The following is a 16398-nucleotide window of genomic DNA, read 5'->3' as shown; positions in this document are numbered from 1 at the left end:
ATGACTTTCAAGTGGAACATTTAGAAAGATCTGTTAGGAGATGCCTTTTAACTAATACATTTAAGCTTCCATTCAAGTAGTGACAATCTTGAAAATACCTTTTTTGGCTCCCGTATGGCAGATGGCTTGCATGGTGTCTTGGACTTGAATAATGATACACTATTGGGATTTCATTATGATTGTCAATAAAGTTTACCGAGCTGCGGTATGTCAAAATAATGTGAAAGTTGTTTTTTGAGCAATGGAGCGTGAAATATTCTGATATGCCGGTGTAACTGAGGCAGAAACCACTTGCTGTTCAGATGATCTGACATTCCAAGTGAAATACAGATATTTACTGATTGTGTGTATTTTTCTTGTAGAACTGCTGAAAAAGTGTTCCGGCTGGAAGATCCCAATAGCCTTGAGGAAGACATGGGGGTGATTGTGGCAGATGTCAGTCTGTCCATCAGAATAAGAGATGCAAAAAATAATGTAAGTTTTTGCATATGGTCAAGGCAGTCATTTGTTGTTTTAAAAGACTGTCTAGACAAAGTTTAATACTCATGGGTAGAACTTAGTTTAGCCGGGCTTCACATATATACACTAGGATAACATGGTCATATTACATGTAGTGCCCCAGTTCTTGGCATTGCAAATCCCATCATGCAAGTACATTATTTTGAAAGCCACTAAACACATTTAACACATACACAGTGCAGTGTACTACAAGATAAAGAACCAAAATGGGCCTGAAGATGTAGTGTAGCGATCATGTGCTTAAGGCTACGTACATATGCAATAATTGTCATTGCAAAACGAATGATTGACGACCGAACAACGATTATGCACGATTATTTTGAACGATCGTATAGTGCACAATTCTGTAAATGCTGTAAAGGTACCATTGTTCAAATATAATCCACCAATATTGTACACACACTAGATATGATCATTTGAATGATGCTGGAAGCACTAGAGAAAGTGTACTGCAGAACCATCCACGATCACTGATTGACCGTACACACAGTAGATTGCGCACAATCATCGCCCAAGCAGATCCGCCGGGATGGCTGTTTTTTTCCAGTGACTTTTGTTGTTCGTCGGCATCGTTGGCCGGTCGTTGTGCATTTTTTTTGTGACCGGTCGTCAATCGTTGGTTTTCAACAATAATTATTGCACGTGTGTAAGTAGCCTTGTTTCCTAAAGAACAGATCACTAACTGCAGCTATTATTTACTATTGAGGGCACAGCGGTGTATCTCATGCTTATCTTCCCCCATAGAACAGAACGGATTGTTTTGCATTTGACAAGCAGTCTGTCTGAACAGTGCAAGAAAACCCAGGTAAATTTTGGTAAAATGATCACTTGGTATCTTTTCAAGTGGTGATTATTGAGCATGTGGTTGTTCACAGTTCACTTCAGTGTTCTCCCTAGCTCCTTTTAGCACTGCCTGGCAACTCTCAGTAACCACCCGGCTGTTTTTGAGTGATTGCTGAAAAGCTGGGTAATAGTACAAGGGCACTAGACAGTTGGGGCATTATACAAAGGTGATGGAAAAATAGCACATACCAAGGGGGCACAATTTTAGGGGGAGCAGTAAAAAGCTGACAAAATTATAGAGGATACTGTATTCCTTTAGCACAAACAACTAAGAACACACTTATTTTTGTCATTCTAACTTTTTGACCACTCGTCTACAGCTTCTCCTTACCCATCTGAAAAAAAATTCAGGGGAGAACACTGCACTTATACTATTGGTAATGCAACAGGTGGTGTGAACCCTCAGATCTCATCAATTGAAGGTTCATCCTAGGGCGCATTGGCTCCTTGAAGTGGATGTTTCCATATATAAAATTACCCTATGAATCACCTTTTTTTATTATGTCAGTATCAGGTTGGTTTTCCTTTGTAGAATATTCATTCCTTCTCTTTCTGGGTTAGAAAATTAATTTAATGAAACTGTGTTTATTGCATAAATATCTGACCTACGACTTCGATTAGGTTTTGGCCCTAGTTTGTTTTTTACCACATTTTGGTAGCCTATATCTTCACAATCCAGTGAGGGTTTAGCTTTTCAATGTATCCATTTTTTTCTTGCAGCAGAGGTGGTCATCACGAAGAAGACTGGGTGCTTCAAAGGTAAATTGCAAATATTGCTGGTGTATAACCTTTAATGTATGTGACAAAGATGTTTAGTTTAACAAAAAATAAATATACATGCACACAAACTACTTCAAACCAAACCATCTTTGCAGATAAAACAGAGGCTTTTGTTGCAAACATTTTCATACACAAATATACCCGTGCAAGCTAAGAGTTGGCTTAACTAGAGGTGAAGCAATGTGGCCACAATTTGTAAACGTATGCAGCAAATTCATCCAGAGTTTGGGGATATAAGTTTACACACTGGTTAAGGTACTTAAAGGTACAATATAAAAACTGTTGTTGATTTCAAATAGTGGGGTGTACCATAACACAGACCAAGAAGGGAGAACTTTTAGAGTGAGCACCATGATTTTTTATAGTGATTGTTGAGTCACAAGCCAATTGACAATGCTCCTGATCACTGCCGTGAAATGTTAGCTGTCCGATGACAGTACACTCCTGGCATTTCAGTATTCGATGTATCTCAGCAGGAATATACTCTTCTACACTATGCTAAGAAAATAAATCACAGGAATCATTAAATTACTTTAATCATTGCCAAGCTTGGTTGGTATCATGCTATGTGCTATTGATCTGCAGACCACAAACTGTCTATTTATAACGATAGTTATAATGATGTATGCAAATGTGCCCAATTACTAGAAAATGTTATTGTATTTTCCTGTTTAGCAGTGTGGGTTGTTTCATGTCAAAGGGAGGTAAAACTTGGTGCACATGGCCATTTTTACTAAAGTGATCATTGTCCTGTTAGCTATCTTGGGTGATTTCTACTCATTAATTTTCATGTCATTGTGACTGATCCCCCCCAAACATTGTGTTACTGATTTATTACTGCTTGATGCTGCAGGGTTATGATGGGGTGATGATTCCTATAGCAAATAAATCGTCCAGATTAAAATGTATAGTTTTTTTTTCTATAGAGTCCTTGGATACCAAAATGTGGAACATATCTTTCTGCTTGCCCATGTAATAAATGTCTAATACTGTCAATTTCCAACACTTTTACAAGTAAAAATAATGAAAAGTATTACCTTAACTTAAAATTAGGACATTTGCATGAAATAAATAAGCCTAAATGTAAAATACCTGCATCAGAGGCTCATGGTAACTCTAAATAATAAGACACAGAACTAAAATCTGAAATGTGTTGAGGAGTTAAGGCTTATCGGAAACATTTCAGCACAGCAGTGATAATGGTATTCGGTAGCAACTCACCAGAGAAGTGTGACCCTTCGAGTAATAGTCTGTCTGGGTTTAAAAAATCAGACAGTGTTTGTGCAATCTGCTCTCTGGAGTCCAAATTAGCTAACAGCCTGCCTTTCCATGCCGTTGCTTGTCTTCTGTTTTTTTGACTACAGAAAGTTGTTAATAACCTAGATAAAAAGTGCATCGTGCTGGCAGGTCAATCCGTTCCCATAGCTCTGGCTAACATCTCAGCATCCCACTAATAACATGCAAGCAACGTTGGAGTTTGATGACTTATTAACTAATGAATAAAGGTTGTTTTTTCATGTTTCTAGCTATACAAGTAGGTATAAAATTTTCAGCTATGTCAAGAAATACATACTGGAAGGGTCTGTATCTAAAAACCGCATAGAAAAAGGGTCATCGACATTGCTTAAAGCACGCACTTTTTAACTTTTTTACTGTCATCTGGCCACCACTAGACTCTTTGGGGATAAATCAGCAGCAACAGAGGTGAATGGCTGTTGTAGATATGCAAAGGGAAGTCAGAAAGGTCTTGGAAGCACTTGTTTCCCCCCAACCATTGTGTCATTCTCCATTGTTTTCTAATAATGGAAGATACAGTTTTATATACACATCCTTTCTCAACTTTATTTTACTGTTTAGAAACCCTTAAAATAATTTTTGGGTCTCAGGGAAACTCCTGGTAAATCCAATTTATGGGGGAAAAAGGCTTCTAAATTGGAGGCCAGTGGAAATAATCCCCCCCATTACAATGGTAGATAGCTTTACCTAGTGGCGTTGGCCCCAGGTATTATCAATCAGGAGATCAATCAGCCACATTTGGAGGACCAACTAGCAGGCTCTGGGGTAACCCCGGCTATAAATTGGCTGGTCTAATGGGAGTGTATTATGCAGATCATTAAGAATAAATATATACTACTAATGCACTTACATTAATTTGAACCCTAATATTCACATATTCTAGTATCCATAGGAGCACTTGTAACATCAATTTCATACATTCTGGATATCACAGATCTTAAAGCAGGACTTTCATAAATAAAAAAAAATTACTAACTTCCAAGACCTCGATTTAGTCCTGCGCCGTCCTGGATTCTTTCTTCATCCTGGCGCCAAAGAACCGCCAGGCGACGTCATCTATCTCATCTTCTTTCTTGTCTTCTTCCTTCTTCTGCTTACCTCACCCAATCTCGCACTGTGCAGTCATGAGATTGGGTGACAAATCCTCCTGTAAAAAGAAGAGTACCAATCTTACTGTGCATTTGTTAGATTTGCACTTTTTTTGTTTGCATTGTGGGAAAAAGCACCTTCTACTCATGCCCTAAGACCTCTTGAGATACATGACGTATGTATCCCAGTAGGCTCTGTGCTCTCATTCAGTCTTTACTGCCGTGGCCTCTCCTTTTGAGAGGGGCCTCTCCTTTTTTTTTTTCTTTTTAAAAGTAATAGTTAACGGGGAATTAAAAAAAAAAAAAAACATTTTTACTTTATATTAAAGGGTTAAGTAAAAATTGTTGTGATAGTTTCACCTTAAATAGGCATTTTTTCCACAGATTTGCATGAATAATGATCACTATTCATCATCTGCATTTCACCTATTGGCCCTAGTTTTTGACATTACACAATAACATGCGTTATTTTGAACTAACCAGCAGAGGGTAGCAAAGCCTAACCTGAACTAGCGTAAGCTACACAGTTCCTTCCTGCAGAGCGGGGTATACGGTGTTTGAATGTATGGCAATTTAACTCGGTAAGGAATTTCCCATAATGCTTTAGAAAACCTGACAAACAGTTGTATGCTTTAGTTTATTGATTCTGCTACTGCGCTAAAACAGCAGTACATCAATAACCATCTTTAGTTAGAAAACCCTGGGCTGTAGAGGAGTACGAGCAGTTAGGAAAACAGCGCTGAGGCAAGAGCGGAAAAAATGTGAGCGTGGGGAATACTAGTTTCACGGGAGAGATGAGAGGCTGAGGAAATACAGCAAGAGAAATTATATGCTGTACAGGCCTCTCATGCATCAGTGGCAGCAGAAGGAGAAAAAAGAAGCTGGCTCTTATGGGAATGGACTTCAAAGGCATAAAACGGTGTTATAAAGGGAGGCCTAATGGCTTACAGGTCTTGCTGGTATTGCACCTTTCCGTCATTATATTTAGCCTAAAAATGGTTACAAGAATATTCACCCTTACACATTAAATTTGTGTGCCTCAACCATTTTATACAAATTCTACAGCCTTAAGCTGCAGTTCCTGAAAGCCATTATTTAATAATAACGCAAAGAGCAATGATAGCCAATAAACCCATGAACCTGTATCCAGCAGAGTAGATTAACCACGATGATCTCTGTTTACTAGGAATGTATAAAAAGGGCGTTATTTATAAAACTGGGAATCTGATATTCTCTCAGACATTTCCTGGTGGGAATCAATTACTGCTGTTGAAACACATGGAACTGGAAGATTCCCACAAGAGAATGTTTGACGGAATGTCTGATTTATGTGTTTTATAAATGATTATTTTTAATATTATTAGTTGCCAGTATTTATATAGCGCCAACATATTACTTAGCGCTTTACAAAATCTATTGACATATCGGTGTTCCTCAAAGGGGCTCTCAATTTATTCTCCCTACCATAGTCATTACCATAGTCTAAGGACATTTTTTGAGGAAAAGTCAATTTACTTTACTGCATGTTTTTGGAATTTGGGAGGAAACTTGACACTGACACGGAGAACATACAAACTCCACCAACTCCAGAGTCCATGCCAAGATGCAAATCTTTGACCTAGTGGGGCTAACCACTGACCTAACCATGCTGCCCTAAATAAAGCCCAAAGTGCCCTAGACATTTCATTTTTCCCATCACAACAAATTAGAATTAAGCTTTAAACCTGGTTTGCAAAAAATGGCAGGTTGTTATATACAAAAAAGGGTCCATTCACACCGGGGCCATAACACACATTATATAGCACCCCATGCATTGACTAATTCACATGCATGACAGTGCAGCACAATGTATGGTAATGCACCAGGATAGACCGGTATAGATGGGCCATTAATATTTGTTATTTGATGATAATTTTTGATTTTAATCATGCCCCCCCCTTTTTATAGGTTTCTTTTTCCTTCATTTTTTCTGCCTTATCCAAATAAAAGAAAACATAATGAATTGGCCAGCCTTATTATTGTAAAATATGAGGACATACCTAAAACAATAGAGAGAGAAAAGAGTTTGAGAAAAGTGCAGTAACTCCTTTCATCCAATCAGATTTTAGTTTGCACTAATCATATTATTAAAACCATTTGGTTGGCCGGACGTAGTCTATTGGCCTCCATCTGCCTCCAACTGATTGTTTTTGACACCATAATAAAATATAAATTTGGCCTGCTAGCAGTGAAGGGGTTATATTAGAACTGTTGTAGGATTATGTCTGCGAAATAGGTTAGATTTTGGTATCTTTTGAGAAAAATGAAGGAAAGCAGCAGATGGGGGGAGGGAGCTGTGCGGAATAACATGGAGAGCATCACTTCAAACATGTCTGCGGTAAATGCTGAAATTTTCAAAGTACGACAGAGAAAGATAAAGCCTTTGATGGGAAGTGGATGTTTCCCAGGGACATTACAAGCAGTAATCCAGATGTTCTGCTGTAATGCAATGAGTGTCCATGGATAGATGCCGAGCTCAGCCAAGTACAGCCTGCTGTAGACCTGAGCCCTCCACTCCCATGCTGTTCTGCCATATGGAAGTAATCTCCAGTCCCCTTTTAATAGCCAGCATTGGATTCCATTTTCACAAGGCTCGCACAGCTAAGTGGAGCTGTTTTATGGACAACTTAGATAGAAGCGCTTCCAAGATAAACATTCGGCCTGAAATTAGGACATACCAAGCCGCAGAATTATTTTAGGACATATTTCATAGTCAAGCTGCCATTTCACTGCAGCAGCTGCCAGACTGTAGGATGCGTCTTTGATCCGTGCTGGACAACGCTCCCAATCACATTAATAAATTTACACAAAATGGGGAGCGCGCACAAAAATGGCACGCTTTCTGACTCTCAGATATTTTCTTGGAACTGATTCTTTATCATTTTGGTCCTTATTTTTTCTTCTTTTTAATATTTGATGCAAGTAATAGAAGCTTGGTAATTAGTTTTATTGATGACGTTTGACTGACTTTACTCAAAATCATTATCATTTTAATATACAAAGAAAAATCACAGGCCCTTCCAGACTGTCCTCTTTACCTTAGCCTGTGATTTTAACCCTTTGACATCAATATTTTGTAAAAAGAAACTTCAAGCAAACAGTTAAAAAACAATTTTAATGCATTTATGGTTCTTTGTCAAAAAAAGATTTGCAGTTCTGGTCAGGTGTCATTGTGATTGCACACTGCACAGCTAGGCCACAAATGTATTTATTATTTGGGAAATACAGTATTGCATGTCAACAATTAGGTTTTGGAATAAAATCAAACATAGGGACAGTTAATGGGAGTGGCAGTACTGCATTCTCCTTATAAAAAGAGTTTAAATGAGCAATGAATACACACAGTATTTATATAGCACCAACATATTTTGCAGCGCTGTACAAAGTCTATAGTCATGTGACTGGCTGTGCCTCAAAGGAGCTCACAAACTAATGTCCCTACCTCGGTCATATGTCTTAATACAGTCTAAGATCATATTTAGGGGAAACCAAACTGCATGTTTTTGGAATGTGGGAGGAAAACGGAGTACCCAGAGGAAACCCACACAAACACTGGGAGAACCTGCAAACTGGGAGAACCTGCCAGAGCATCAACCTCTGTGCCACCATGCTGCCCACAATGTACCAATTTGCATGTTGCAAAAAAAAAATTAAAATCACTAAATACCCAGAAATGGTAGTTGAATAGTTTAATAATTTATATGTCTAATCATTGGATCAAGAAAGACTAACTTTGTATTCAAAAGTAGGGAACGTTATGCCGACAGGAATGTAAAGCAGGGTTCATAATATTGAACAGACTTATTAAGAAGTATTGAAAATCTTTGTAGTGCCAGGCTGCCACACTGCTTTAATGTAAAAAGAGATTATATCATTTGTTTGTGTCAGGGAGTTAGTGGACTCTCTGTGTCCCCACTTTCCCCAACCCCAGTAGGGCTGAGGCACAGAGTCCAAAAAACCACCAGCTGTTCATAAAAGCCCTGCATAAGGCGAAACGGGCTCTGCTATAGGCAGCTACCAGGCGGTGGCCTCTGGTAACATTCAGCAACAGATAATGGCAAGCAGAACCCAAATAGGGACAGATTTTCCTAATGTGTCCTAAAAGTATGTTTCTCCAACTGAAGAACATTCTATGTATACTATGATTTTATAGGGCTGGCCCTGATGTAATGTGAAGCAAATTTCTTTTTTTTCACCTTTTCAGTATGGAATTAGGACATAGTGTACCATGAGTGAGATTTCATTTGGCATGAAAAAAGGTTTACAGACTCTACAATAACTTCTAATAGTCCTGTAGAAGACACCATCTCTGACCTTTTAAAGATCTTGTGTTGGTGATTTATTTTAGTGTTTGGGTTGGTTTGACGAAGCAGATTATTCAGTGTTACTTTATAGCTGAGTATTCAAATTAGATCTTAAAATTGGAAACTACATTTACTGCATTATCCATGTCCTGTTTTTTTGCCGATTATAAATTGAGCATCGCACCCTTGGAGTTTAAAATGTTTTTGGGCCTATGAAAGTTAATATTCCCCAGCAGTATACATTTCTAAAGAACTACAGCTGTGTACTTGGTGAACATCCAATTTATTTTAATTCTTGTTTTTCACCAGGCAACCTCCATGCAGTCTCTGCAGTTGTCAGATTACCTGAGAAAGAACCAGCTCTGGAATGGAATGGTCAGCATTACTTTGCTAGAGGGAATTAATCTGCCGGATGGAAACACCTTTGATTCTTTTGTAAGGTTCAGACTTGGAGATCAGAAGTACAGAAGCAAGGTATATGCTATAGCACATACTCCATACTGAACTATGTGTAAATTATTATATATATATTATTATAAAGTTGTAATAAGCACACTGATGTGTACATTTTTCTGTTAAACATGGTGTTTATATCCATTAGGACGTTACTGATTGCTGAATGCACCTTGAATGGTTCTTAATATAACTGGTCCATTAGGTGGGTGGTTTCTAAGGGGCTGTCCAAAAACAATTGTGGTGTGGTACAGTTACTGCTTTGCAAGCAATTTATATAATTTGCCTACAACCATGTAAAAGTGCAACATGCTTTGTCCATAGTGGCTGACAGTTAATGATTCTGCTGCTTTTGAAATAAAATAAAAGGTAGCAGGTAATGTATGTGTGGTGTTATACTTATATATTGAGTTTTTTATGCTCTTAGCATGTAGTGGCTTAAGAATTCAGTTCTATTTACCGCACCTAATATACAAATTCTATGGCCTCATATGTAGGTCCCTTTCCCTGTAGACACAGCTCAACCACATGTTGCAGAATTTCAGCTTAAAAGACTCCATTTTCATCCTTAGACATTATTCTTTACTCCCTCTCGGGTCTTTCTTGTATTGTGTTATATGTGGATTGTATTTTAATATGAATAAATCAGTGATAGATGGTTCCAAACAGATGGATACAAATAATTTTAATAGTTTATTGCAAAGATTGCAGCAGAGCATTAGGCAAATGTACAACTGTTCATAAATATTACATCCATTCACAATAATTACGGTGTATGTCATTTTAAATACTGCTAGTATAAATCTGATAGGCACCATTTTGTAAATGATGTTGTGTTTTCATGCATCTTGTGATAACTGCTTTTGTGTTGTACTGCTAAAAAAAGTAAAGTAGTTCTCTTTAACTAACCATTCTCCCATGAACACTAGAAGACAAATTGAGATTTTAAGTCTCAGTACTTTAAGCTACAATTTTGCAAGGCTTTTTATGCTTTCGTGTAACTGTAAAGTTAGGGAAAAAGTGTTGATTTAGTCTATATGACTTAAAGAAATTGTGGACTTTACCAGTGCATCATTTAAAATACAATGTGCTGACTTGGGGCTTTTGGATAGCTGGAGATGAAGAGCTCCAGCTTCAGACAAGTGGTGGCGCTTTCCAGATTTGTAGTCTAGTAGTGGTATATTAAACATAATAGTAAGTCAACTTTATATTGAGTGGTTTGGCTGGAATCTTGCTATAAATAGGTAATTCTGATAGTAATATCCCATTTAAATATAGATATGTATTTTATTTTGATTAACCACCACTTTTGTATTTTCTAGACAATGTGCAAAAGTGGAAATCCTCAGTGGAGGGAACGCTTCGATTTTCACTATTTCTCTGACAGGATGGGAATTTTGGAGATTGAAGTATGGGGACAAGATAGCCGCAAACATGAGGAGCTGCTGGGCTTGTAAGTGTGCTTTGTATTCATTCCATGCTTTGATTTCCACACACATTTCTTGTTCAATGCAACTGTTAAATAAGTGGAAAAATTACATTACATTATGCAAAGGGAAGTGCAGACAACACAGTGGGGTTATTCTTGAAATCTGCAAACTTGGAGCTGTAGCCAACATCCTTCGGTTGGATTCCTTGCTTAATTGAAAATGATGAAGCTGTTGTTGATATGAGCAACGTCTCAAAAAATTTCACCTGTTGTCCTAAACTGTACACAATGTGAGCTATTGATAGCTTGTAAATGTTCAATACTTGATAGTTTCACAGGTGAAAGATGTGTCTTGAATTGTGCATTCTTGTACCCTGGTTTTGGATGTTTCTGGGGTGCTCTGCATCATCACTAGAAAAGGAAAGGCGTTGATGTGCAACTTGTAATGTCAAGTCTTGATTTTGGAACATTTTCTTTAGTAACAAATGTATTTTAAATGTCTCCTAAATTTTTGAACCATGGTAAAGTTGTATACTATTAATATATTACTGTTATAACCTTATTTTATATGTTTTGGGATTTTGTATTTTGCAGGTGTGGGTAGTTACCCCTACTACCCATCATGTCATAGAATAGCAGGTCAGGACCATGCTAACAAAACTAACTTTCCTTATTATGGTTGTGGTAGATTGTGCTGTTGGCCTTCAAGTCATTTATATCAGTCAATTTACAGATATTTTAACTCATGAGTCAAATCAACTTTTACCCAAAATTCATTCATATTTTTACATTGAATTCAACTAGAAAAATATAGATATTATTATAGGTAGAAGAATACAATGAGAAAATGTCTCAATTTTGGATAAAAATTAGGTAAGAACATTATTAAATAGGCCCTAGAGCGTAGGTGTGGGCAACAACAATTCCAACTCGGATCCCAGGTTTCTCAATATATCGGTCCTGATGTTGGGATTTACAGAGCTTTCAGTCCTGTCAAGTAACCTTAATTTGGTCAAAGAAGTTAGGGAAGTCCTAGATAGTTTATCAATGAACACTTGATGCATAAGGTACAAGCTGGATTATTTTCTGTTTTTTCTTCTTAGTTTTACCATATCCTTATTTAAATAGGCTTTATTCTGTTCTAATATTATTTCCATTTTTGTCTGGATCATAGGAAGTAGCGGCGTACTTGCTAATATGTTATTGAGAAAGGTTTATATTCTTTGATAACTTTGCCCTGTTGTCAAATAATTTAGGATACCTTAATGGTATCCTGAAACAAATTTATGACTTGAGATAAAGTTTTGGAAGATCTTAGGAAGAGTTTGTTCTGTTTTCTGAAAAGTTGCAAATATGGTTCTCATGTCTGTGGCCTAAAAGTACAAAATGCCATTTGGTAAAAGCTTACTAAAACTCTAGATGGTTCATAGATCATCCAGCTGTCTTTTTATGTCACGGCCTGCAAATGGTAGGAAGTTTATCATTGTAAACTAAGCAAAGTAGACTGTAATTTACTGCCTTCCATTAGAAACATTATGGAATTTGATCTATTGTTTTGCATTGTACTATCTGAGTGTCCGTATGGTAAATCTGACAATATCTTCTAATTTAGGTGTAAAGTGGATATCGCTGCATTGCCCAGTGAGCAAATAAATCGCCTTGAAGTGCCTCTGGAACAGAACCAGGGCTCTATACACATGATGATAGCTCTTACACCATGCACAGGAGTCTCTATTTCTGACCTCTGTGTTTGTCCGCTGGCGGACCCAGGAGAGAAGGAGCAGATTAGGGAAAGATATGTAAGTATTACTAATCCTGATATGTATAGAAATTATTAAAATGATCAGTGATGATAGTAGATTTTTAAGCCTTTACCAGCAAGAATCTGACAAATGTTGTTGACTTTGTTCTAAGAATAGTATCAATTTTTATTATTATTTATTACTATGCACAGTAAATTTTACAATACAAACAAGATAGGATATTTAAGGCACTTTACACTAGTGCCCAATATTTTGGCAAAAAGGAAACACAATGAGCTATGTTTTAAAATATACACATTTTTCTGAGAACGTGTATTTAGTGTACAAGCAAGAGGGATTTAGAAGTGTAAGGTGTCTAAATCCCTCTTGCTTGTACTTGTACTATATCTATTGGATACTCCAAATTATGGGACCTCTTTCAAATCACATATTTCAAGACTGATTTCAAAACCATAAAAAAAACACCAAATATGACCAATTGATCTAGTGCACCTTCCACAGTCTTATTTCTACCCTTCTTAGAAATCTTCTTAGAAAAATTAAGACATTGGCCCTGATTTATGAAAGCTCTCCAAGGCTGGAGAGAATACACTTTCATCAGTGAAGCTGGGTGGTCCAGCAAACCTGGAATAGATCTGGTCCGGGATTCAAAATGTTTGATAGCAAATGATTTTTAAAAATCCATTCCATGTTTTCTTAATCAACCAGCTTCACTTCTGAAAGTGTATTTTCTCCAGCCTTGGCGAGCTTTAATAGATCAGGTTCATTGTCTGCATGACATTATTGAAAGTATTTTTTTGCTAATTCTTTTTTTATGTTGTTTTACTATTTTGCTTCTTCAGTGCTTGAAAAACTCATTCCAAAACTTAAAGGATATTGGTTTCCTGCAAGTTAAAGTACTTAAAGCAGAAGATCTTCTGGCTGCAGACTTTTCAGGTATGTGTGAATCAGTTGGTGTCATTGTGATTTTTCTTTTGTCAATGTCCAGATTTTTAAGTTTTTTACACTGTTCTGTATTCATTTTTTGTTTAGGACTAAAAATGCAGTTTAATGAGTATTTCATGTGTGTGTTGGTAATAGGGGAAGCTTCAGGCTCCTTTTCACATGCTTTTCTGGCTGTTCTTAGCTGATGTGTTGAAGAAAAGCATGTTTACAGAAATCACAAGCTCAAACTCAAATTTACATAAAACTAAAAAATATGTAAAGAGAAAATGTATGAAATCAAACACTTTTGCTTTGCTTTCTCTTTAGTAAACACACAATATTCTGTAAACCAGTACAACGGGTGAATAATGCGTTTTCATTTTCAAGGGTTTGATTGACCCACACAGTATAAAAATGTAGTTACAGGAAATCAGATAGCAATACGAACCTGATTCTAACACTTTACCACTTTCTCCAAAACTAAACAAAATTAGGATTTTTCTTTCAATTCACATTTATTTTCTTTTTGTCAAATAATAGAGACTTTCATTCAATGTGCAATTCAGACAACTTGTATAGTATGTGTGGTGGCATCGTTGCCTTTTTGAATTGCAGAGAATGAATTTGGATTTTTTCTTATAATGGAATAGTACATTGATGCCTAAGCTGCGTGCATTGCTGAAAATGCAAGTTTCCCTGCCATGGTCTGGCACATCATACAGGAATTCTAGTTTATAAGTCAGTCATGTATTCCTCTCTACATCAGCTCTGACACCAGGATTCTAAAACTCTTTGAAAAAGGCAATTTATTTCATGATATACAAACCTTAGGAATTGCAGGTGGTAGCATGGCCCGCAAGCCAGAGCATATCGGATTGCATTCTGGGACTTTACCTTAGCAGCTGCAAAACAATGCTCTGTCCATGCCTGATCTAGAATATGAATTTCATGTGGAATGGCTTTATGGAAAGACTGTGTACTCTAATTGTTATAGACTTAGGTAATGTCTGATTGCTTGCAGAGGTTAATTTTATTTGATGCCTCATTTTGCTACCTATGACAGTGCACAGATCCTGAATTAATTGAAATTTCTTTATAGGAACAGTTCACGAAAAGCTTTAAGCTCATCCCTATTTTATTTGTTGAATTTAAATTGAACGCTCATCTTTCCACCACTAAAACATGAGCTGGTTGGATCCGAACCAGTGCATAGAGATTTTGATGCTGGAGATAATCGCTTTGTCAATGTGAAATGACTTTTCTGCCTCATTGACTGGTTTTTATACATGTGCACATTTGCACAGATTGCGTTTGTTCACTGACCAAAAACAGTGTTCAGAAAACCAAATTGCAGGGGGAAATGGTCTTTTTTTCCCCTTGTATCGTGTGTTCCTTTTTTATTATTATTGCCATAATCTACTTTTGCATTTTGAGTATGTTTTTTGGTCATTAACTCTTTCCAAGCTCTTTTTTTTTAGTGTGAATTTTTCTTTATTAATAATTTGTAGTTGTATGACTTATACCTCTCTAGGTAAAATATGAGTGAAAGACTTCTATGCATTTTGAACAAGAACAGAATGTGTTAGGAAATGGAGCAGTAGGTGAGAATAAACTATGGAGAATAAAAAAAGAAATTAAGGAATGGCAAACTTTTATATGCAGAACCAGACATTGTGGCATACTTAAAGAATAATCGATTGAGATGGATAGAGCATGTAGAGAGAATGAAAGAATAGGAGTGGAGTGTTAAGAACATTTATAAAGGCAGAACATGTATCTGTAAGTAAAGAATAGATATATAGTTCACAAGAAAAGATCTATAGTTGACAAGAAGAAAGATCTGAATTGTCTGGGAATCTGAGATTTCAGAAGGAAGGCTCTTTATAGAAAATAATAGGCACACATCCCACTGGAGGCCAAGTCCCTTCATAAACGGTAGATTCTTTTGAGTAAGTAAGTATGCATTTACAAATGGGACCTCTGAATGGAACTCTCTTACTTCCTTCCCACCCCACATTTCTAGCCTGATTTCCTTCTTTTCAAAATTAATTTCTCAGCTTTTTTGGTTTACTTCTACATTAGACCCTAATACAATGATTATGGTACCTGCTACATCTGTGTCTTCAATCAAATGTAACTTCAGATAGAACACAAAATTATTATTCTTAATATTAAACAGGATTTATATAGAGCCAACATATTACGCAGCGCTGTACATTAAATAGGGGTTGTAAATGACAGACGAAAACAGATAGTGACACAGGAGGCAGGGAGGACCCTGCCCCAATGAGCTTACAATCTAGGAGGTGGGGTAATTATCACACAATAGAAGGGGAGATTTCCACTCCAGCATGATCCCTGATGCTGCCAATCTTTTCCCCTGATACTGCCAATCTTCAAAATATTACCTGAAGCATCTGCAAATATTCTGTTTGTACTTCATGCAGCTGCTTATAGATCACAGGAAAATTATATATAGGTGCCATAGGTTTCCTCACAACTTGTCCATCATTTGCAACTCATAGTCCTCAAGCTGAACTTGGGCAATTTATTATTACTATCTTCACAGACTAACATATTTGTTTGCTTACTTGCTTTACAGTGTTAAAGAGCCTTCTGTAGGATGTGTGCCTGTTATTCTCCATATAGAGCCTTCCTTCTCAAATCCCAGATTTCCCAGACACTTGAAATCTTCATATACATACATATATATAAATATATATATATATATATGCATATGACAAAAGTATAAATGGTAGGACGTGGTGACAAAAGTCTGAAAAATGGGGTTGTAAATATAGAAATATATTGTTTATATATGAAATATAGAATGCCACTGGTATTATAAATATATCGGTAGTGACGAGAGATTCCTCCCTTTTATGAGGTGATTCAGTTTGGAGGATCAATCACAAAAGTCTTCTTGAGGAAGTAAGAGAATTAAATGTGTGTTTATGCCC

The 16398-nt window shown here is 36.8% G+C and overlaps 1 protein-coding gene across 1 annotated transcript in view; it reads left to right on the top strand.

Moving 5' to 3' along the window:
* MCTP2 (multiple C2 and transmembrane domain containing 2) overlaps positions 1-16398 on the top strand; it is a gene marked incomplete in the record, with an annotated part of 128402 nt that overhangs the window by 65675 nt on the left and 46329 nt on the right. The window contains 6 exon segments of the mRNA XM_072402684.1: positions 363-474; positions 2083-2121; positions 9179-9343; positions 10645-10775; positions 12364-12550; positions 13357-13450. Coding sequence (XP_072258785.1) covers positions 363-474; positions 2083-2121; positions 9179-9343; positions 10645-10775; positions 12364-12550; positions 13357-13450 — 728 coding nt within the window.

Source organism: Pyxicephalus adspersus, chromosome 2, assembly GCF_032062135.1.
Source record: "Pyxicephalus adspersus chromosome 2, UCB_Pads_2.0, whole genome shotgun sequence".
NCBI lineage: Eukaryota > Metazoa > Chordata > Amphibia > Anura > Pyxicephalidae > Pyxicephalus > Pyxicephalus adspersus.
Note: the sequence above shows the minus strand (reverse complement) of the source record. Positions and strands in the feature narration are given on the sequence as shown.